Source organism: Eulemur rufifrons, chromosome 19 (assembly GCF_041146395.1).
Source record: "Eulemur rufifrons isolate Redbay chromosome 19, OSU_ERuf_1, whole genome shotgun sequence".
Taxonomy (NCBI): Eukaryota; Metazoa; Chordata; class Mammalia; order Primates; family Lemuridae; genus Eulemur; species Eulemur rufifrons.
In genome coordinates this window covers 80,081,755-80,106,346 of record NC_091001.1, presented here as the reverse complement: position 1 = coordinate 80,106,346, position 24,592 = coordinate 80,081,755, and the positions used below count along the sequence as shown (strand labels likewise).

Here is a 24,592-nt window from a genome sequence, read left to right as displayed (position 1 = left end):
GTCACCCTCTCTGGGAACCAACCAATTCTCACCCTCCCTAGTATCTCTGCAACTTGCAAGCTCACAAAACATTTTTTTTCTCGGAGAGTTACATACTTCAAAAAACCATTTCCTGTTAGTCCTGACCAGAAAGAGGTGTCCTGAGGAGTCTTCCAGCTTCAGATCCCTTGTGAAAATATCATCTAGTGTGTCAGTTCTGTAAGGAAACTGGGCAGCACGAAGTGCCCTCCCCACGCTGGTCTGGTGCGACAGGTGGGCAGTGTCTGAGGGGGTGAGCGCAGGGAGACCGTCAGGGAGGGAAGGTTCTTTTGTGGTTGGTTTTCCTGAGTGAGCTGGTGCCTTGGAGACGGGTTGATTCTGTCATCCTGTTATGAAGTGGCTATTCTGGGAAAGAAACCCTGAGCAGAGGGAATCCAGCGTGAGGCGGGGAGGCCAGACCAGCGTGTGCTATTCTGGGCCCTGCGGCGCAGGAAGGATATGGGGGGAAGACTTTCAGAAAATAGGACGGCTCAGTGGGCCTAGGGGTTAGAGGGCTGAGCCTGTACCGTGAGCCTAACGAGGCCAATTGTGCTGGCAGCACGGGGAGAACCAAGGGCAAAGACATGCTCTCTGAATACTTTCAAAAAAACAGTGCAAGGCAGCAGCAGAGTCCTAGTCATGGATGCTGCAGAAGGAGCACCCTGAGCTGAAGCCCTGGCGAGGCTTGCATCGCTGGATGTAAGAAAGGCTTAGAGACTCCCTCACAGGGCACTTGTGTACCTCCTTCTTTTAAAGAGGCTTGTCTTCCTGGACAGCCGAGGGCAATGTCTGGTAATGTTGGAATTATCTTTACACATATACAGAGTAGACAGTGGAGGATTTAATGATTAGATGGAGACCCCTTCCCTGCACCCAGCACTGTCTTCTCTACTTCCCTGCTGTGGTACCTGGGATTCTACTCTTAGTTATTAATTCCTTTGGGTTAACTATTGCTTCCTTCATCACCACCCCCATTCCTCACCAACAGAGAGCTCCAGAAGGAGTGATACAGGTTGACTATCCCTTATCCGAAATGCGTGGGACCAGAAATGTTTCAGATTTTGGAGTTTCTCAAATTTTGGAATATTTGCATTAGACTTACTGTTTGAGCATCCCTAATCTGAGAATCCAAAATCCTAAATGCTCCAGTGAGCATTTCCTTTGAGCATCATGTCTGATTTCGGAGCGTTTCAGATTTTGGATTTTCAGATTCGGCATGTTCAACCTGTGTATCAATCCTAAGGCACCCCTCTGCCTGAATTTGGATTTGCAGGGTGTTTCTCCTTGTTTCACAGATAAGTGAGACACAAAAAAATTAAGGTTGCTCAAAGTCACACATATAGCACATGGTGAACCTGCATGTGGAATTCAAGTCCTTTTGAATCTTGGTCCATCGGAAAGACGGACATGGGGTGGCGGGAGCATTCTGCAAACCTGGTCAGCACAGATGTTAACAAGGGGCGGGGAGCTGGGGGGAGAGGGAGAAAGCAGGGAACCAAAGTCAAACGGAGGCACCTGAGGGCCGGCTGCAAGCCGTGGGGTGAGGAGGAGGTCCCCACGTGTTCAGAGCATTGTTCCTATCCTTTTGTGTGGTGCAGGGCCTTGCTTTCCATGTTTGCCCATATGTGAGCCTGCCGTCCTTCTCAGTGCAGTGGTTCAGAGGTTGGCCTGGAAAGAGCCACGATGTGGGGGCCGGGCCCTCTGAGCACATCTGCCTGCATGTGTGCTGGTGTGAACCCCTGTGTGCTAGACATACTCACAGAGATAGCACCAGAGTGGACACGACAGGACATCACATGTCCCAACTCAGGAGCTGTTGAGAGTTGTGGACACAGACTGCCTGCCCTCTGGCTCGGCCCCAGATAGACCACAGCCCTCAGCAAGTCAGCTGTGGTCTTCTCTGTCCCAAGGAAAGAAATGATGGAAAAGGATAAAAAGTTTCCACTTTTGGCCATCTGCTCCTGGTGTCCTTGAAAGCGAAGTTCTCATGAAACACGCACAGCCAGGGGAGGAGGAGATGGCTTCTCAACGTCTCCTTTCCTCTGACTTCTCTCCCAGGGTCCTGCCACACGTTCTCTAGACCAGTGGTCCCCAACCTTTTTGGCACCAGGAAACATTTTCATGGAAGACAATTTTTCCACAGACCAGGGGGGAGGGGATGGTTTGGGGATGATTCAAGCACATTACATTTATTGTACACTTTATTTCTGTTATTATTACATTGTAATACATAATGAAATAATTACACAACTCACCATAGGTTGGGAACCCTTGCTCTGGACCAACTGTTGAATTGTTTTCAGAAATTGTAAGGCAGGCTCTTTTTCTTTTTTAATCATATTTTACTTTTCCCCACACATGTAGGATAATGAAGGGGGGTACAGGATTTGTGGGCAGATAGACCTGCACTGGAATCTCAGTTGGCTGCCTTCTTTCTCTGCAACCTTGTACAAATTTCTTTCTCTCTTTGAGCTTTAGTTTCCTCATCGGCACAAAGGTGATAATGGTATTCACTCTGCAATGTTGTTTTATGATTGAGATAATAGATATAAAAGGCCCTTTATCCTCTAGCCTGCCGCATATTAAGCTCTTAAGTTATAGCTTAGAAATAGAAATTATTATAAGCAAGTATGTTGATTTATAGTAAGTATAGGCTTCTGGAAAATGATGTAAACAGAAACCCAATGTAAGCCCTTACTATCCCCTTACCCACCTTTTAGCAATTTCTATCAAAATGCAGAGTTGCCATGCTTTTCCAAGTCAAAACAAACCACAAATTCATTATTTAAGCATTTCTAACAAAGGTGAGTACCAATTTTGGCTAACTTTATAATAGGAAATAACTGGTTGCATACCTCAGAGTTCAAAAGGCTAAAAAATACCAAGTTTTGCTTTAGAAAATTTCTTCTTTACTTAGTAACACGTTTCCCTTTGATTTTCACAGTAGGCTGTTCTGTGTGGGAATGTTGGAGAGGAAACCTCAACGCTGAGAAATTCAGGCTGTGGGTCTGGGCTGCCGAATTGAGATTCCTATCACAGGAAGCAAACTGAAACAATAGCTTTATGATACGAGCTTCCACGCTGGGCGAGGACAGAACACACTCTCACAGGAACATCAGTGGAAATACCACTGGATTGTCTCAAATCCCCCTTCAGGATGGGCCCCACGAACCGTGACCCGGCGGGGGTCAGTTCTGCATTCTGAGGGCATTAAACAGCAGTGAATATACAAACTTTGATTTTCACTGTAAAATTGATTTCAGCCTTCTCCAAAGTCATGATGGTGAAATCAAATTCATTTTACATGGAGCTGGAGATCAGCATGCAGTGAGGTTTCTGAGGAGAAACGGGAGGCATTTGTGTAGTGAAGGCATCCGTCTTAACGAGAGATTCCGATTTCCTGACCTTTAGACTACTAAGGGAAAGACATTCAAATGTGGGACAAGGGATTTTAAAGTTCACCATAATCTTTCCATGCAGGAAAAGTGGGGCAAAGAACGCAGAATTGTGGAGGCAGATACGTTTTCTGGTGCCCTCTTACACCCTACTTTCAGACTTCTTTTCCCAGGCTTTCACCCCCACATTTTCACTGCTCCACCCCCTTTCCCACCCACTCTCCAATCAAGGCCTTGTTCATCCTGTTTGGAAAGAAGCCAATACACTGATTCATGCAAGGATGCTAATGGCTGAGAGCAGCTAATGTACGATCTCTTCCAGGGACACTGACCTTGTGCAGAGCATTCCCTTAGCTAAAACTAAAAGGTCTGTTCAATCAGCAGGTGTTTGCTGAGCCCAGCCCTGTGCTACATCTTTTGAAGGGTAATACAGAGGGTTAGAGAGGATAATAAGCTATGTGAAGAGCACAGGGATGCCTCTCTGCTGGTGGACTTTGGGGGCTCTCTGGGAGCCCAGCAAGATCAGGTAGGACATAGTGTCGTCCGCCAAAGGTGTGAGCATACCCCAAGCCTGCTAGTGGTGGGGTTTAACGTTGTGGCTAATGATCCAGTAAGTGCTTTTGCAGTCAGCACACCCAGGACGGTGGGTCTGGGGGTCCAGGCCCTGGCAGAGGTGGAGGGGACGAATCAGTTTAGGCAAAGCCCTTAGCAGGAAGCTTGTGTGATGATAACCAAGTGGTGACTGCCAAGCACATCTGAACTGAGAAGACCCCATCAGAGTGGCTTTAAGTACGGTCAAAGCAGTCCTGGAACTTCTCAGAGTAGGAAACAAAGAAAGAAAGTGACTTTGCAGGAATAAAACGTAGCCAGCATTCTGACCGGCAGGTCCACGAGGGCAGCCTGGCCTTAGAGACGGCCAGGAGGCTTCTGCCCTGCCGTCTTGCCCGCTCAGCCCAGGTGCTCAGCTCCTGCTGCCCGGGAGGCCCCGCCCCGCAGGGGCAGTGCTGCCTGAAGGAAATGAGTGGTGCTCCGGAAAAAGTGCTCCAGAACCTCAGCCCGCGCATATCCTGGCTGTGGGGAGTCATCAAAGCCTGTTTACTGTGATTATTTTTAGCATTAAAGAATCTTGTGTTCCCCAGGCCGCGCATGTGCCGTCTCTGCAGAGCGCCTCTGGATTTAACAACCCGTCCTTCTTCTTTGGGGTAGGACCCTGAAGGGGCCTGGGAAGCATGTAACTGAGACCTGGTGCCCAAGGGGATTTAAGGTCCCCTTGGCGGCTGATTGAGCACTTACTGTGGGCTCCTCACTTTATCCTGCACCGAGGGTTTCTGCTCGACTGTTGTGTGGCCTTACAGCCGTTTATCTTTCTCTTCCCCGCCAGTCTGTAGATTCCTTGAGGGAAAGGATTGCTCTTACACCTCTCAGAATCCCCGAGTCTCCCTAGGACAGGACTGAGCACACAGTAAGTGACACCTGGGGACAGATTACTTTGTGTCTAGCATAAGGCAGACATGTACATAGTAGAGACCTAATAACTGCGTAGGACATGAGTGCATTTCTCCACATACCTAACACTGAGTTGCTATTAATGATACATCAGGGAAGACACAATGTTTACAGGAAAAAAGGCAGAGGCGTCTCCAGCAGATTTGTGGCACGAGCCTCCTGGTGTCCTGGGTGAGGGTCTGCCTCCTGGACCTAGTTCACTCTCAACTCCCAAGGTGCAAGTGACCCGGCCAGCTCCTACAGAAGCTCCCAGAAGAATGGGCAGGTGCTGCGAGAGCAAAGAGTTCTGCAGAGGGAAAGCCTCCCCAGCCCTCTGTCCCAGGGTCCCTGGGGGCCGCCTGCTGGCTTCCTGGTCCTCCAGCCATTGTGCCTTCAGTTTCAAGACGTTCTGTTTCCCTTCATGGCCCTAGAATGCCCTTGTCCCTCCCGCCCAGAGGCCTGCTGACCCGATGCTGCTGTAGCCAATTTCGCCACCTCCTGGAAGCAAGTGCGCTGGGCATGGGTGGAAACCCGTTTGGCTGTGCTGGAACTGTTAAAAACAGGAAATTTTAAGCAGGACTATTTCCTCTGGGCCTAGTTAACCCAAATAGGGTTGTTTTGGGATTCCTCCAGATCTTGAAGTCAGTGTTACCACTGAGATCAAAGAAATTGAAGAGAGAAAATATCTTCTCAATAGGCCAGAAACTACAGGGCTGGCCTGTGCTTATCTGTAGGAGGTGGTCACCTATCTGGTGTGATTTAGATGGTGCTGAAAAACCTCTTCTCACCCATCCCCCAACTAAGTCACCACTGACAAAACAGGCTGATCTCTCTAGCATGAGGGTCACTCTAGGACCTTGAGTTGAGGCAGTGGTGCTCAGCATGTGGTCCTGCGAGTAGCACCACCAACATCACCTGGGAACTTGGTAGAAAAGCAGATTCTCAGCCCCCACCCGAGACCTACTGAGTCAGACACTCTGGGGTGGGGCCAGCGTGTGGGTGTGCACCTGTACAGTCTCAGAAGGCTCCACACCTAGAAGGGTCCCAGGCAAGGTTTACGTTTTCAATAAGAAATCCAGTGTTTTTACTGTTTTTACTTTGCACTGTGCCATGCAAATTCTATAGCAATCCTGGTCCCGATAGTCTTTGTGTTAGCCAGCCCTGCGGTGATTCTGCTGTGTACTCACACTTGGAAGTGTTAATTGTCTCTCCTGAAGCCCCATTTTAATGAAGATGTTACCTGGGAAAGCTAACAGTAGTAGTGGCAGCACCTGTGACGTTGGTTCATCATCAGTTCAGCTGACTAGTTAGATGGCAAAGAGCAGATCTATCCGCAGACCCTAGCAGAGATCAGGTGTGTGTGTGGGGGGGAGGGGGGTGGTATAAGGCCCTTCCCATGGCTTGTGGTCCTCTCCGCCAATGACTAGCTGCCTGAACCAGAGTGTGAAGATGAAAGAATTTCTCTCATTTTGTGCCACCATTTTCATAAAACAGAGGGAAAGCCAACAGGATGCTACTCTGTACAACCCAACTCTTGGCTCCGAAGGCAGGGACGGGCCCTGTTCTGTTCCTCTGCAGAAACAGCAGCATCTGTGACTCCAGCACATTCTCTGATCCTATGTCCTGAAAGAGGACTGGTGCCATGGAAGCCCCTTGGTAGGAACATCTCCTAATTTGGATTTGTTCTCCTTGAGGAATAACAGCAGATAGCCCAGAGCTTAAATGTAAGGGGCTTGGGGAAAAGCGGAAAAGAGAACTAAGTCCAGTGCCCTTGCAGCAAGGGCCTTGAACCACATTTCACAGCACTGATGTGTCCCTTGCCAAGTGGCCCATAAATTGAATTGCATTTTACATTCCCTAGAATAGTCTCCATCTGAAAGACTCCTTTTAGTTAGGAGAGTGACAAATTACTCTCTAATCACCTTGTTCTAGAAATCAAGTGAGGCATACTTGGATTGATGTTTACACTGGATGAATACAAATTTTCATAAGTAAATGTATCTTTGCAGTTAAATAATGAACTTAAAAAAGAGGGGCTGAAGTAAAGTCTGTGGCCTGAGTATAAGAACCAAGGGTCAGGTTTTTTTGTGGGACCAGAGCTGAGTCTACATTCTGCAGATAGCAGAGGTATACTCGACAGGCCAGGGTACTCAGAGTGGATGGTTTGGGGTGATGTTTTCTCAGGCTGCTTCTAGGACCTCTCTAGCCTTCCCGTGATGCAGTTGCCTCCTCACTCTGGCTGGCACCTCTGGGCTTCACTCTCTCCAAACTGTTCTCCATGCCATTGCCAGATTAATCTCCCCAAAGCAATGTTTTAAGATGCCACTTCTCTGCTCCTTTGCCTGAAATGTGAGGCCCCTTCAGGACATTGGACCTATCTAACCAGTCCAATCTCTGAGACTAGGAAATGTATCCTCCTCTTCAGCCAGATGGGCCTCTCCTCAGTCCTAGGAGGGAGCTTGCTCCATATGTTTTCCAGGTTCACCCAACCCTATCCAGCCCAGAAGGCCCTTCTTTTATTCTACAGAGTGAAATCTCTATTTTTCATTAATTTCCTCAAATACTACTTCATTGATACAGTTGTCTCTGAGCACCCCACAGTGACCTCCTCCTCCTCCTCTGATCCTCAGGGCACTTACTGTCCATAAGCCTCCTTGGGCACCCTGCTATGACACCCTTGAACTTCTATTTAGGTTTACATCTCTGTGCACAACATATTTCTCATCTACGCTTTAAGTAATTTGAGGGTAGTGACAGTGTCTTGGAGGGAGCAGAGGGGGAAAGAATTCAGTATTGTTGATATCATTTTAGGCATGTTACATACTTATTTAATTCTTACCATTCAAAGAGATAGAAATTATTATCTCCATTTAGCTGATGAGGAAACCAACGTTCATAGAGGTTGTTACTTACCCAAAGTCATAGCCAGATGAGAGGCTGATCTAGGAACAGAATTTGTGTTTAACTCCAAAGCCTGTAAATGGTTGAGTGTGGCTTCTGGATTTAGCTACTGGGGCTTGCTAGCTCTCCAGCCTTCCCAACCTTGGGCAAATGGCTTAACCTCTCTAAGCCTCATATGTAAAATACACCTAACAGTAGTACCTACCTCGTAGGTCATTGTAAAGATGGTATAGCATGCTTAGTGCAATACCTTTTATGTAGTAACTGCTCAGCACATATTAGCAGCTAAAATCTTTGTTCCTACTACTACTATGACTGTTATATCTATGACTGCTACTGCCACTGGGACCTCTAGTACCACAAGCACTGTTGTGACTACAAGCACACTGTCCTCCAAGCCCCTGCCAGGGTGTCTTCTGTGTGGCAGTGCTCATCTGTGCCACTTGAGCACATGGCAGACATATAGATGGTTGGTAGTGTGTGTTTCCAGAAAAGTTCACTTGATGCCTCTGAGCCATCCCTAGCAGACACCTACCTATGCCAGTCATGGCTGGTTTTACATCACATTCACACAAGCCATCTAACCCCCTTCTCTCTCCAGTTTGCTCTGAAAATGAGTCTGAAGCTGAAGCTGACCAGCAGATGGATAACTTGTACCTGAAAGCCTTGGAGGGGTTCATTGCTGTGGTGACCCAGGATGGTGACATGATCTTCCTGTCAGAAAACATCAGCAAGTTCATGGGACTCACACAGGTGATACTCTCCTCTGTGTCTTTCAAAAAAGAGAAATGTTTCCATTTGGGGGTAGAAGTTAGTGGAAGGTGCTGGTAACAATGACCCTTGACCGCCCCCTGCCCATGCCCGCTCTGACCCTCACTGACCTCAGGTCACAGCCTCAGTAACACGCTCCCCCTCCCTGGCATTGGGTTCGGCACTGCTTATGGCTGTCCTGGTGGACAGCTCTCTGCTGACTGGATTTAACAGGCCAGCCCTCGTGAGTCAGGTCTGTCCTCATCAGTAGTCCCCTATTACGTCCCTATGTCTGTGTATCTAACGCTGGACTGGGATTATGAGAAGACTTGGTTCAATCTCCTCCATGTCTCTAAATCTGGAAGGTGGCTCCGCTTCCTCTCTGGGTCTTTTACTTTGATGTTAGGAATCATGAAGCCTAACCTTGTTTTTGAAACAGGTGGAGCTAACAGGACACAGTATCTTTGACTTCACTCATCCTTGTGACCACGAGGAGATCCGTGAAAACCTGAGTCTCAAAAATGGTATCCTTAATTGTATGTTTACTTCCTTCTTGCCCCACCTGGGAGGGAATCCGCCTTCGTTTTGTCTTAGACTATAGGAGAGATGGCTCAAGACCATTATGATGCAGGAAAAACTGGCAACCATAAAGAATCTGCTAGGCTGGCCCTCTGTGTAAGCATGTAGCCTGTGAAATGAGATTGGGGGGCATGGAAACTATCCATTACTCAGAAATATCTCCTGCTGATACCACACTACTTAGGGGACTCCTTTGGGTTAGGACACTGTCTCTAGGAGGTTTCATCACCTGGGAGTCAAGCATCTCTGCCAGATGATGCCACTCAAACCACTAAACTCCTCTGTGAGCCAAAGTTCCTATAGAAACCACTGTAGTTGTCTATTACTGTGTAACACACCTCCCAAAACATAGGACTTAAACAATCATTTATTAGCTCTCAGGATTTTTTAGGTTCTGTGGGTAGGTCTTGTGTTCTAAGTGATGTCCGGCTGAGCTGTGGTCATCCAGGGCTGGACCAGGCTAGGGTGATCAAGATGGCTCACCCATATGTCTGGGACCTTGTGGCAGGTGGCCAGAACCTTGGGCTCAGCTGAAAAGTTGGGAGATCTGGACTGCTTTCTCATGTTGTGGAGTCCTAGAGCCTCTCCCTCTTCACGTCCTATCTCCAGGGTAGCCAGACATGTTACCTGGCAGCTCACGGCTCCCACAAATACAACAGTGGAAGCTGCCATGCCTTCCCAAGACTTAGTCCTGAGGTTGGCACAGTATCACTTCTGCCCTATTTTATTGGTTAGAGCACTTTACAGGCCAGCGTGGGAGGGAACTATACAAGGCTGTGAGTGGCAGAAGGTGTGGCTTATTGGGGCCACTTTTGGAGACATAGGACAGGTAGGTTTGATGGAGAAGAGATTTTTAAAGTCCTAGTATATAGGACCCTACCTGTGGGGGTACCCAGCGGGTGCCAGTGGATGAAATGATCTACAGAGGCAGAAAGCACTTTGCAACGACAGTAGAGCTTCATCTCTCATAACTGGGGCCATTCAGGCAAAGGCATGAATGTGGATATTGTCCAGAGGACTGAATCTTTGGGCAGCAGTGGGGCTCAATGGCTGTCAAGGTCCCTTCCAAACCTGAGATTCTGTCACTGGCCTGGGCAGATTCTGCCCACGTCTAGATGTCCTCTTTAACCTCTCTGACCTGTCACTGCCATGGGGCTTGTGCTTGTCCAAGCTGAGTTAACAGGGGCAGTGGTACTAAGCCTACGAGGTTTTGTTCCTGTTAGTACCCACGCTGCAAAAGCAGATGTTTCATTGGCTCACCTCCACCCTTGTTGCAGACAGAACCTACAATCCACGTTCAGGCCTGCAAAACACAGAGTTACAACCACCTCCCTTCCCCCACTGCCACTGCCCTCCTACCCATCCCCTCTGCTATGCCCCTCGAAGGCCTTGGGCCACCTGGCTCCTAGAGTGCAAGGCTGGAAAGCACCCCATGGCAGTTCACTGCCTCGTCTGGGCTGCTGAGAAAGTCTTTGCTGCAAAGAACATTTGGTACCAGACTTTCTGAATCACTTTCTAGAACAGATGCTTGAAGCCTGAGAACACCAAAAAGTCTCTGATGTCTTCTCTACTCCAGAAACCCTTTGACCTTTGGGTTCTTAGTTCAACCACTGACTATAGTCTCAGTTGGACTCTATGACCTAAACCAACTTCCTCACTTCTTTGTTCCTTGGAGTCAGTCTTTTCATTTTTATGGTATTGGACCAGGCAAAGTCTAGGACCTTCCCGCCCTGAAGTGCATGATTCACAGCCAAGTGGCCTCTATTGATCTGAGTAGACCTTTAGATCTCTTGGTCCATGTATTGGGGCCTTGGGACTAGTCAAACACTGAATCAGCAAATCCTCATTGAAGGTGCTGGCCTGTCGTGGACTCATGATCTGGAAGTAAAGGGCTAGTGTGAGTTCTGAGAGAAAGATAAGGCCATGAGGCAGATTACAGGAGACTTTGAATGCCAGGTGGAGGGCTTTGAACTTTATCTGGTAGACAGTGGGGAGCTACTAAAAGTTTTTGGGCAAGGATGGGGTGATCTGCTTGGAGCTATGCTTAGGAATCATGATAAAATGTCAGAATGGGGAGAATATATTTAGGGGGCCTCAATAATAACCCAAACAGCACAAGTGGGCCCCTCCAGCACCCGCGTCCCCAACACCTGGGCTGGTCCTGGCAGTGGGGCCAGGCCCCAGGATATAGGCATATCTCACTATATGCAAACCCCACCTGTGAGAATTAAAATTGTAAGAAACATAATTAAGAATGGGAGAGATGGCTTTATTACCATGATGGAGGAATACTCTCTCTTGGAAAAAAAAAAAAAAGATTCACCGTTCAGTCTGTTACTTAGTGGGCTCTCCTAAGGATGTTTAAGTTCAGTGTAGGTGCCACAATTCCTTTCACATGTTGCTCTTCAGGAATACATCAGTCAAATAAATCAAGGGGTTTCTGAATGTTTAAGTGCAGAGGCAGTGGCTTTGCCTGGAGGGAGGAGTGTGACTATTTGAAACAAGGTTCTAGATTATTCTGTAATGCTGGAAGTGGACAGGAGTGTACTTTGGCAAGCCCAGGACAGGGATGGTGGGTAGGCAGAATTTAAACATAGACAAGAGGGACTCAGAGGCATTGCATTTATTGCTTTGTTTTACAAAAAGTGGGAAATGTGTGGAGTGAGTAGGCAGTTTGGAGACTCTAAGGAAGAAAGCTATACTGTTGGTGATTTAATTCTGGCTGAGAGAAGATATGGTCCATGTTGAGTTAATCCTCAAAGTGGACTTGCTTACCAAATCCCTGGGAGATTTGGACCAGAGGTCTCTCTAGAGCCTTGACGTCTCTGTCACTTTAGGGAGGAAGCTAATGGCGTATTATCCCAAATGCAGCTATTGCAGGTCGCAAATAGGGTGCAACAGGGTTTAAGTTCCTGGGAGACAGGTTATAAAGAAGATAGCAGTGTCTGAGGGACATTCTGACCTATGAGGTTATACCCTTGGAGTGGCCTCACCCAGACTGTCCCTTGAAATTCCCACTAGAGACTCTGGGTCTGCCCCAGGAGAGGCTTGCAGAGATGGTGGCTAGCAGTCCCTCATTGCCTTGCTGCTCTGAAGTGACCACTGACCGTGTGCCAGGTGCAGTGGGAAATCAAATGACAGAACAGCTCATGCCTTTCAGGAGTTTATGCTTTGGTGGAGGAGACAAGCTAGAGATGAGAAACCGTCAGTCCACAGGCCAAGGTGGAGCTCAGTGCCCATGGCAGGCCACAGGAGCTAAGAGAGCAGATGCTTGGGAAACACAAATGATAAGCTTCCCAGAAAAACGGCAGCTGGGCCCCTCCTGTGAACATAAACATAAAGCTAAGTTCAAACTATTCCATCCCTGCCACACCCTTCCCCATCCAGGCTCTGGTTTTGGGAAGAAAAGCAAAGACATGTCCACAGAGAGGGACTTCTTCATGAGGATGAAGTGCACAGTCACCAACAGAGGCCGAACTGTCAACCTCAAGTCAGCCACCTGGAAGGTAGGGCAATGGGCCTGGGCCGGGGTTCCAGGTGTGGGGCGGTGGGGTGGGGGTGGAATCCCTAAAGCTCTGGCCGTACCCCAGCACTCTCAGCCCAATGTCTGACCCCCTGTTGCTGGTCCCCAGGTCTTGCACTGCACTGGCCAGGTGAAAGTCTATGACAACTGCCCTCCTCACAGTAGCCTCTGCGGCTACAAGGAGCCCCTGCTCTCCTGCCTCATCATCATGTGTGAACCGATCCAGCACCCGTCCCACATGGACATCCCCCTGGACAGCAAGACCTTCCTGAGCCGCCACAGCATGGACATGAAGTTCACCTACTGTGACGACAGGTGAGGGTCCAATAGTGTGTGCTGAAGGCAGGGCTGGGTCTTACCTGCAGGTGTGTGTGCTTGTGCCTGTGTTAAAGGTATGGGACTGGGACGTAAACATGGTATTGCCAGGTGCATGTTTGTGGGCCTGTGTCACTGTTTCAGTCCATCAGTGCATCTCAGAGGTTCCCAGTACTGTATTGGGTGGTCTGCGATTGACGCGGCTTCAGGGTCTGTCTGCAGAGCTGGTCTGGGACTCGACTCTGTTGTCATCATGGTGGTGTGTCCATATTTCTTCATGTATGTATCAGGCTCCTGACTCCTGCGCCAGGAGAGAAGAGTCTGGAGATTTCCATCAGTATTTGCAGTGGGGAAGCCAGTGGGAGCATCGGCTTCTAGCCTGGAAACTGACCCATGGCTGCATGGCTGCCATTACTGACTGAGCCTTCCCTCCACCTCTGCCCCTCCTGTGTGCGGCTCCATTCTGACCTTTGTCCAGCCTGGTCTTAAAGGCTTTTCGGTAGAGGGAGATAAGCCAGATTCAAACCGCCCAATGCCAGGCCCAGCTGGAAGTTCTCTTGGGGACATAGTAGTGGTGGTGGTTAAGAGCATGGACAGCCTAGGTTCAAATCCAGCAATAAATTTTCAGTGTTAGCTCTTACTCTCATCTTTATTAAAGTTGTTGAAAGGGCACCTAAAGACTGTACATGCAAGCCGTCTCATCCCTAGTTCTCCGCTCAAGGTGAGGGTAGGAACAGGTGGGGAAGAGGCTGGGGTGTCGTGGGAGGGTATGTTTAAACCGCCCTGCAGCTCCTAACTGCCCACTGGCCCTGCCTCTGGGAACATGGGGCCTAATGACCAGGCATGGGAGGAGGAGGCAGGTAGGGAAAAGAGATGCTGCGGGCAAAGGCTGGGCCCAGGGAAGAAGGGAAAGCCAGGAGGAGGGCCTGGCGGGAGTCAGCACACTATGGCTGCTGACTCACATCCTCAGATGCGCCTTCAGGGCAGAGATCGCCCAGCCTGACCTCAGCTTTCTGTGGTATCTAGAGTCATCATTTTTTGCCAGGGTCACAGTTCCTGTGGCAGTTCTTTGCCACTCCCCTCTCATCTTCTAGGGTCATTGTAGAATGAGATGATAGCTAGGAAAGCACTTTTCAAAGTACAAACACCGTAACACATGGAGGCTTCTTGTTATTGCTTATACTTCCTGTCCTTGGCCTCCCCCGAAGCAAATTCTCCCACTAAACTCAAGGAGCCAAGATCACTTCTGAAGGCACTTGGTGGCTGAGGGCCTGGAAGAGGACGGAGAGACCACCAGCTGGAATCTGCCTTGTCTTCCCCAGGCAGCAGGAAACCATCAGACTCCAGGGAGAGAGCTCCTACTCAGCCGTCCCCAGGCCCACACACCTTTCTCCCATCAGCTGAGCATCCTGTGGATATATGTTTCTTCCCTGCTCTCTGGATTAGGCTGTTTCTCCCCTGTGACTCCAGATTGACCTGGTGTTGGTGGTTGGCCCCTTGTTAGAATTGACCACCACTTGTGGCACAGTTTCAGAACTTTTGTAGAAGTTTCCTCGAGTCATTACTGTGCCCCAGTTCTGACCACAGTGGGGTCGAGACTTAAGGGTTTTGGAGGTTGTGTAGTTACATAAGCAGAAAGAAGTGCTCTCACCTCGGAGAGAAAAGATGGCATGAGTGAAGCCTCCTGGAACTTTGACACAGTCAGTATTTGTTATAGTTGTGAGTTTGGCTGATGATGATGACGATTAGACAGAAAGATTGCTCCCAAAGCAGACACCAGAGGAATCCATGTTATAGGTAAGGTTATTTATCATATGCAGTCTTTGTAGTCAAATAAGCATTCTGGGCAAAAGACACAGCCTTGTTCCATGCACCTCTCAGTAGTCTTCTGAGATAATGTACAAAATCTCTATCAGAGCCCACATGCCACTGGCTTTGAGGTGAAGTGGCTGAGGCTGCCTCAGCCACATGGCCTGGGAGTGTCTTCAGTGCTGTGGATCAGGAGCGTCGATGTAGCCCTTGGTGAGCGAACACATCCCCAGTGTGACTCTATAAGCACTGAGAAAGCCCTCTGTCCTAGAAAATAATCCCCCCCACCTCCAGCTAATAGAAAACAGTAATTTTTATAAAGAGCTTAGAACTCTGATCCTTGTTAAAGTGAGGGAAAAAATCCCCTGGAAAGAGTAATTCAACATTATCTTTTATTTATTATCTTGGTTTGAATGCATTTCAGGTAATTTTCTGAAAGCACTAACCTTGGATAAAAGAAGGTGGGGGGTGGGGGACCGCAAAGAATTGGGTGCCTAAATGTGGTGGGAGAGGAAGTATACACAGAAAGGGGAGAGACACTGTGCTGACATTTTACTTTGGTTCAGGATTGGTGGGCAGAGTAGATACTGGCTTAAAGGAACCTATGATTTAGGGCTTTGTGAGTCATGGTGTGGAGGGTGATACTGCTTATAAGTTGTGCAGGACACATTGCATTTTCAGCAGAATCTTGCCTTTCAAGAAACCTAATTACATGGCCCCAAGTCTGCATTCAGTGGTGCTGCAGAGCTGAATGCAGAGGCATTTAAAGACATAGAATGCTGTGCCACACAGAAGTTGTGTTTAACCGATTAGCAGATTAGTTAACAAGGGCACAGACATGGCTTAGACAGTTTATGAAATGACTATTTTAAGTCCTTAATCCCTAGGTGTTATTTCTCAATTGCTTTGATGAGGACTGAGATTTTTTTGGTTTTGGTAGCTTGTTTTGTTTTCACTCTTTGTGTTGGATGCGGAGAAGTGCACACACGCACACACTCTCTCTCCTTAATACCCTTCAGAGATAAATGCTTCTAAAACCAACACCTACATATGACGCCAACGGTGGGTGGGGTTGTCCATGTTAATCAGGAAATTCACTAGGTTTAATGACATCTGACACACATGAGGGGCTATGATTTCCTACAAAGGGGACTGTTTTCCCATAAGGAAAGTTAGAACAAGTGTGAAGAAAATGTAAGGCAATTAGAATCCACAGAATCACTTTTGAAGCAGTTTGAGACTTTCCTTAGATGTATTGAGACCACAGACACAATCAAACAAAAGGTTCAGAGAGAAAGAGAGAAGGGAGAACAGAGAGGAAAGGGGGGAGAGAAATAAGAAGAGTGAAAAGATGACTCTAATCTTGTGTTGAACTCCCAGATTTCTAAAATCAATTGAACCTAAACAACCTGCTCTGAAACATCTGAAATTGAATAAAGGAGTACGGATGGTTTAAAATGCATTTGTCCTCCCCTTAACAAAGGATCAGAGGAACATATTATGTCCTATATTAATTGTTTGAAACATAGTAAATATTTTTAAAAGCGAACTCTGTAACAATTTATATGCCAATTACATTTATGTGTGTATGGTCAACTGCACTAGACAGGGGAGCAAGTTGAGTAGCAAGGTTAAAGAAGAACAATGTCATTAATGATGTCTTCTCCATTTATGACTCAAACATAGGCATTGTACTGTTTGAGTATAACAGTACTCAACCAGTAATGAACCATAATTTATCGAGCATCTGCTGTGTGTCTCACCCTGTACTGGGGACTATTGTATCAAAGAAATAAAAGATGATTCCTGATCTCCAAGAGTCTAGAGCTTGAGATATAAGCAACTTAATGAAACCACAGTGAATGGTACAAAATAGAGCATTCCATTCATCCAAAAGGAAGACAAAAGTGGTTCCCAGGTAGTTTAACTTTAAAATGGGGTGGTTCTTAAATTCATGGGAGGTGCCATCTAGTGGCAAAAGAGAATAACCGTGAAGGAAGCCAGGCCGTCAAGGAGGCTGGGCAAAGTCTAATTCACACATAATCCAGCTGCAATTTTGTCAGTTTTACGATTCTTTCTGTATCTTAGAAATAAATTATAAAAGCAAATTATGTGGATAGGAGCAGTATCACTGGGGAAAAATGTTTCAAAATTACAGTAAACATTTCAAATTAAGAAAGAGGGTCATGTAATCTTTACAGATAAAGAATTTAAGGGCAACCCTGTTTTGTCGTTGGATTAAGGCAACAGAGGACATAATCACATCGGGACTGACAGTTGAATAAGTTAAGATGCCTGCATTCAACATTCTGTGGATAGACTTATGATGAATTGTTTTTGTACAAGGGAGTTGGGAACAGCAAAGATGGTAAAGTGAGGAAAAAGTGGACAATCATAGAGAGAATGTCAATAAAGACAATCACAAAGAGCCATGAGTTGTACCCCCCCCCCCCCCCACACACACACTCTACCTTCCTAGGTATAAATTCATCCCACAGGGAGCCTGGAATACTCCACAGACAGGATGGAAATTGATTTCCCATTAATTACACAGCTAGTTGTATACATTTCATATAATCGTGTAATATTTGATGAAAACATAAGACTGAAGTACTGTTGTTTAAAGCAAATGGAATCTGGATGAAAATACATGAAAACGAACAGATGGCATTGAAATCCGAGGTAGTGAAGAGTCCAGACATTATTAAGGAAATGCAGTGTCAAAGTTTATAACCACATATAGAGAAAATGAGGGGTGCCTAGGGAAGGCCATTGCCAGCAGGGTGGACGGAAAGAGAGCAGACCTTAATATAGGTATTTATTAGCACACACATTCTTTGGAAAACAAATAGGTGGTTATGAAGTACTTAAAACTTTATCCTCTTAAATAGTTTAAATACTTTCTAGCCATCTTGTTCAGTTGATTAATTTACCTAGCAAATCCTTTACCCGTGTAGGGAGCCAGGGGTAAGAAACGCAGCCAGTCCTTGCGTGACTCCAGGCAGTGGCAAGGAGCGTGGCTGTGGTGCCCCACGTGGATGAGAAGAGTGAGCCATCTTAGGGCTCTGGCTGGATTTCTTCTGCCTTTTGAGGCGACAGCAACTGACATTGTAGCCAAGAGAATAATTTTCTTCCTAGCACTCAGCTACAGGTTCTTCATTTTGAACAGAGCTTCCGAACCTTTCTTAGGATAAAAGACAACTGAAGAGCAATGAATAATTCATTTTACATTTCAGAAGAATTTTGCTGAAATGTAAAATATAAAATCTTGAAGGCATATCCCATTCTGAAGTCCGAAGCCCAAAGCTCTGACCCACATGTTTGCTTGGGCAACACTACAGAATTTAATAACCCTTTTTCCTCTGTATTTTCTATTTTCTTCTTCGTCTGTCTCCTGTGTCTGCATCTCTTTCCTCACTTCATCCTTGGTCTGCTCCTTTTTCCACTTTATTATTAAAAAGTATCTTCTCATTTTTGAAATCGGGTGAATTAAGTCCTTTTACATTTCTCTCCCCTCTTAGAACAGCCCTACTGAGTTGACTTTTAAATTTATCGGTGATGCCAAGCTGATTTTTTTTTTTTTTCCCAGTGAGTTAGGGGCCCTTAATTAGAAAGAAAGAAAAAGACAGTTCCCCTGCCACTGATGGAGAGCGCAGATGGAACTGTTATCACGCCCGGCTCTGGGGCTTGTCAGGAGCCCGGGGAAAGGATCAGGAACGGCCCTTCTGTGCTGTCGGAGTGACCTTATAAACAAGCCCGGCTCATTAACCTCCCCACTGGCGTCTACGTGCCTGCACATGGGGGCGAATGACCATGAGCTTTAAGTTGGGGTTTCCTGGCTTTGTGAAGTTTGACAACTCAAATGTTCTTCAATTGTGTTTGGGATATGTGTATTTCCCAGTTTTTATAGTAGTCTGTTTAGAGGAATGAAGAAAGGGACATTAAATATTTATTTTAGTTGACAAGATAAATGAAAGCTGCTACTGGGAAGATATCTGGCAATTCCGAAATCTAGGTTTGTTTTTCCACTTCCAAAACATGCCCATTGTGTGCCTTTGAATGGATGATACATTAATTAGATAATAAAAAAAAAACCACGTTATTACGAGGCTGGTTTTAATAAATATTTACTTTGAACATTTTAATTTAAAGATTCTAATCGTGAAAGGAAATTTAATTTCTTCAGGGAGTAGAATCGTATCTTTCCCAGAATGCCCATAGACTCATTTTGGAGGGTCTTTAGAAAATTCTAGACTTGCCCAGGAGTAGAAGCAGTTTATCTGGCAAATCAGTGAGCCAGTAAACGCCCAGCCTATTGTCAGCAGGGCTCACCAGTGCAGTTCTGGTTCCCAGGCTAAGCTTGAAAGGCACCTGACCCAACAGCAAAGCTGGCTGGTTGCAGGACCAGCACTATTCTTTCTCCTTGTTCCCCTCAGTGTCTACCCTTGGGTGCCAGTAGCAGGTTCAGGGTGCCAGAGAATACATCCATTGCCAATGAGTTCAGAGACCTCTCTGCTCACGGCCAACCGAGGGGACAGATCCTTCTTCTATGAGACCAGCTGGCTGGCACAAGTGAGCTGCTGGGATCTCACTAGAGAAATCTCCACTGGGCTGAATCAGCTGAGCCCTAAGCCTCTCAGCCCCACTGAGCTGCCCGGTTTGACAAAGGCTTTAACCCCCAGAGTCACCCAGACAGAGAACTTGCCTCTTCTCTGCCCACTTCAAAATCACGATGCTTTATAGAATGAAGAAAGGATGGACTGAATGTCATGAGGGGTTCCGTGGAAGGCTGTGTGTGTGTGTGTGTGTGTGCACGTACAACTGAGCACATGGTGTGCATTGAGACAGTTAATTGTGTTGCACGAAGAAGATAAGGAGATCCTCAGTGCCCAGGTTCCTTGGCAGTACTGGGATAGACAGGGCTCTGCTGGTCAGCTGCTCAGGTATTTACTAAGAGCTCGTGTAGGAGAGGCAAAAGGAGAAAGCCCTCCCTGAGTTCGGGAGTTGACAGCCTAATGTGAAGAGACAAATGTATTTCTCTGTGACATTGTGTACATCCCTTAGGACTTCATGAGAGACATTGGTGAGGGCTGGAGGAACTGGAGAGGGCTCTGTGGAGAAGGTGAGGGCTTGAGCTGGCCCTGTAAGAGTCAGGGCTTGGGAAGGAAAGGAGGAGAGAAGGCATAACGGTTCTGCAGCAAAAATGGGTTTGCCAGATGTGGGGGACTGCAAGGAGGGGGGGTCTGCCAGGGCAGAGGGTGCGTGACGTGCTGCAGATGACTTGAAAATCAAATTGTTCAAAAGACAGAGACTAGATTCAGGGGCTACTTGGAAGTTGAGCAGCATTTACTCTTGATGTGGTTGGCAATAAGGGAAAGCAGTAGATGCTTAAGTAGGGGAGTGGCAGGGTGGACATGGTATTTTAGGAGGATTTAGTCTGACAGATGTACGCAAGCCAGCCTGTTTGGAGGGGATGCTGAGAGTAGAGGGGGAACCAAGGAAGCACTGCTTCTGCTGTCAGCCTTCCTCTCTGTGTTATTAATTCCCAACGTGGATAAATGACAGGACTATACCCAGAAGCCATGCATTCTGAAATAGAGTTGTAATAATGAAACTATAGCATCGCTTCTAACTTGTGATAGTCCAAGTAAACAAGACGGTGAACTCATTAATAAAAATTGGTAAGATAACCAAGATTTTAAGAAATAATATTTAGGTATTATATTAGGTAAAGCAGCCACTCTGGTGGTTCTTGGGCAAGGCTTTGTTCGTTTTAATGATTTCAGCACAGAGCAAAGAGTCCTAAGAGTTTTGAGTAATTCTTCATGGTTCTCCACACTTGCCTTTTCCCTGACCACTTCCCATCAAAGCCAGACACCTCCCAGAATGAAGACAGGGACATTTGGGACAGCCACGCCCTGTCATTTCAGAACTGCCTATTTATCAGAGAGTGTAATGAGGGACACGTTTCTATGACTGTGACTTAATATTTCTTCCTCTCAGCATCTCCCGCCCTCCCTTCTTTCCTTAAAATAGGGAGGGATAGATAGAAGAAGCCATGGAAGGCAAACCTGAGGTCCAGGGGTACTTGAGGTCCCAGGTAGGACCTGTGGGACAGCATCCAAAGGAGCAGTTTAAGCACAGATGCGTTCTCCTTGCCCAAACTCCTCACGCTGTGGTTAACGCAGAGACAATGGTGGCTCTATGCTGCTTCCCCACCCGGGGCCACATAATTTTCATTTTTCATTTGTATCATCTTCTACTAGAATGAGCTTGACCTAGCAACTGGAGGCCCCAGTTTTCATTCTTGCTCTGCCCCTGGACACCTGTGTGAACATCTAGCAAATCATCTGCCTTCTCTGGATCTCTGCTCCCTCATCTGCAAAAACTGGGGGTGAGGGTGTGTGAGTCCTTCCAGGGGTCCGTGGAGAACGGCCTGTGTGTGCAGTGGGGGTGGCAGGAAGGGAGTCTTCTGAATAGGTGCTTTTCCTTCCTCCCAGACTTGACTTCAGGAAGGAGAGGGAAGATAATGTTTGGGCAAACCCATAATTGTAAGTTGAGCACAATGTTGTTTTGCTCCAATAAATGGCACAACCAGAAAGTCTGGATTGTGTTCATCTAAATGTGTGCATTTGATTTATCTTCTGGATTTAGCTCCTCAAGCCCCTGCCCACATGCTGTCCCAAGTTCATGTGGTCTTCCTTCCTCACATGCTACTTTTTTTTTTTAATTCAGAATCACGGAACTGATTGGTTACCATCCTGAGGAGCTGCTCGGCCGCTCAGCCTACGAATTCTACCATGCGCTGGACTCAGAGCACATGACCAAAAGTCACCAGAACCGTAAGTTCCGGGAGTGCCCCTGCAGCTTCCTTGTGTCTGTGGAATCTGGCCTTGAGTGGGATGTGATTGGTGAGACGATGACCAGGTCACGTTCTTCATAGAGACACCATCCTGTGTGGCAGACCAGACTCATGCCCTCAAGATGGTTAGAGAACAAGGCTGCCTATATGACGCCTTCATGCACATTAGAAAAGACCTGTCTTCCAGGGAGACAGACTCACACTAAGGTACACATCTTGCAGAGGAGAGAGTGGGCTGAATCTCAGTCCCACATACCACCTCCGCGGAGTGCCCCTGTGTGGTCAACGGTGTGTACACCCTATGGAACAGCCCCATAGAGTACTGTTAGACAGCATGTGATCAACTTGGGTATGCACTGTAGGTGCAAGTATGCACGTTCATGGAAGAGGAGGGCTGGGGGAGTTAAGGAAAGGCGAGGAAAAGGCCCTTGAGTTGGACGTGGAGGATGGGGAAGAATTGGGCTGAACGGAGGAAGGTAGTACGGGACCAACTTACTGCATGTGCGGAGGCAGGCCATGGGTCTCTGACAGCCTGCTTGCCGGGTCGACGAAAGGCTGTCCAGGCAACCCAGTGATGGCATATGGAAACTCTGCAGCTTGAAAGAAACTCGAGCTATGCAAGGGTTCTAGAATGGGGCTGCCCAATTTCTGCTTTGGAAATGTTCTATGTCTACATCGTCTACCTATGGGCCTCTGCTGTATTTGAAATATGACTAGTACAACTGAGAAACTGAACTTTTTAAATTTAATTTTGATTAACTTAAATTTAAATAGTCACACTTGGCTTGAAGCTACCATATCAGACATAGCAGTTCTAGAGTATTTTTTGGGGGGGGGTGGGGAACAGAGTCTCACTCTGTTGCCCAGACTAGAGTGTCGTGGCATCAGCCTAGCTCACAGCAACCTCGAACTCCTGGGCTTAAGCAATCCTTTTGCCTCAGCCTCCCGAGTAGCTGGGACTATAGGCATATGTCACCGTGCCCGGCTCATTTTTTCTATATAATTTTAATTGTCCAGCTAATTTCTTTCTATTTTTAGTAGAGATGGGGTCTTACCCGTGCTCAGGCTGGTCTCGAACTCCTGACCTTGAGCTATCCTTCCACCTCAGCCTCCCAGAGTGCTAGGATTCTAGGTGTGAGCCACCGCGCCCAGCCAGTTCTAGAGTGTTGACTTGGCCATGTTCCCAATTCAGGCTTCCCATATGCAGGGAATCCAGGACAATTTCCTCGAATCCATACAAGTCATCTGTGTGCAAGGACTCTGGGCCTATAACCCTATACTTGGCCCACTGGGGGCAATAGAAGTTGGTAGAATTGCCCTGATGGATCTTATTTCTGAGGGAAAAAGAGGACTGTGGGCTCCTTGGGAGCAGGGTGGCTCCTATCTTCATATCTTTATCCTCAGTATCTCACATAGTGTCTGGTACAATACAAGCATAAACCCATGGGCAAAACTTATATTTGGAAAAGAATGCTTCAAAACAAGTGCCCACAGTGGTGGTGCCGAGGGGATTATAGAAGGATTAAAAATGGGTAAATTAAGTCCCAGTGGCCCTGCTGGCAATGAAGAAAATGGATATGCAGCTATTTTAACATCATTCCTATATCCATCTATCTATTACAACATTAGGACAGATTGGCAATCCCGTAAGCTGTCCATGAGCACAGTTAATGCTTTCTTAAGAAGGAAGATCTCCTTCTGATTGGTTCCACTGCTTCCCCACGGCTTATGAGTTTGATCTGACAACAGGGCTCGTTATGATATCTCAGAGAAGTTTCTCCCTGTGTTCTCTGGCAAAACAAAACAAAACAAACAAAACAAAACGAACAAACAAAAAAACAAATAAACTAGATTCAGCCCCATTCAGGGACCATGGGTTGGAAGAGGGAGGTGGAGGTACTCTTGTATGCCCATGGATGTGACCCAGCCCTACCTAACGTGCCCCAGCTTTGAGACTGTAGGATCTGGTTCCAGCCTTCCCTTTGGGATTCCCCTGTACTTTTCTGGTCCCTGAGGGGTTCTTGCTCCCAAAGGCAGGTTGACAGAATCATCCAGGCACTGGGACGCAGGGGCCCTGGCTCTGGCCCAGCTGACGCACTGATTCCCCAGGGCCTGGCTATCTGGGCCTTCCTGCTTTTAGATGTAAAACTGGGGAAACGACTAGCCTTCCTTCCAAGCCAAGGGTGAAGCCAAAGCAAGGGAGAAACGTAAAAAGTTTATGGGAATTCTTAGAGGACAGCATCATTGTGCTTTATCTTCTGGGATGGGAAAGCGGAAGAAGCTACTGTCAAAGGGAACAAAAATTATGACTTCTCACTTGGCACATAAAAAGGGCTTTTCCCCCTTCTTCTTCTTAGAACATCCTTGATCCATAAAAAGAGCTGGGATAAAAATTTTTCTTATTGGTTTTCTGCTGACTCCAGGGAAACTATAGTGCTTTTTACTGTGAATCCATGTATTTAAGCGTTAGGTACACTTAAAGGTAATTCACAGCCCAAACAGAAATCACAGGCTCTCGTCTTCCCCTGATGGAGCCAAGTACAGTTGCCCTGAGCTCTGAGACCTGTACCAAGCCAGCAAGCCTACATCCAGCAAAGGGAAATCTACATGGGCTGGAATTGGTTTAATGTCAGTTATAACAAGAGCCTCTCTTTCTCTCTCTCTCCCATTTATCTTGGGTTTTTGCAAATAAAGTTGCACTTCAGACTCATGTTCATGCTGTGGAATAAGTGGAGGCTCAGGTTTCAGGCTGGTCCAGGTTCACAAACTGGGGTCCCAAATTTACGCATGTGCGTGTCTTAGCCTGTGAAGGTGTACAGTTGAAATGACTGGGGAAGCTCAGTCCAAAACCAGATTTAGATCATTGAAAGCCATAATTTCCAAATGGATTAATAATTTATACATTATTATTCTCAGAGGGCGGGGGTTGGGGGCCGGCTTCTCTTTGTTGTATTG

General features: G+C 47.0%; 1 protein-coding gene across 2 annotated transcripts in view; it reads left to right on the top strand.

Moving 5' to 3' along the window:
- EPAS1 (endothelial PAS domain protein 1) overlaps positions 1–24,592 on the top strand; it is an 88,199-nt gene that overhangs the window by 50,593 nt on the left and 13,014 nt on the right. The window contains exons 3-7 of one of the 2 annotated variants that reach the window (XM_069495098.1): positions 8,401–8,552; positions 8,989–9,073; positions 12,516–12,634; positions 12,761–12,966; positions 21,511–21,617. In XM_069495098.1, coding sequence (XP_069351199.1) covers positions 8,401–8,552; positions 8,989–9,073; positions 12,516–12,634; positions 12,761–12,966; positions 21,511–21,617 — 669 coding nt within the window. Of the gene's footprint in view, positions 1–8,400; positions 8,553–8,988; positions 9,086–12,515; positions 12,635–12,760; positions 12,967–21,510; positions 21,618–24,592 lie in introns of both variants that reach the window. The other variant, XM_069495097.1, reaches the window with a different exon arrangement.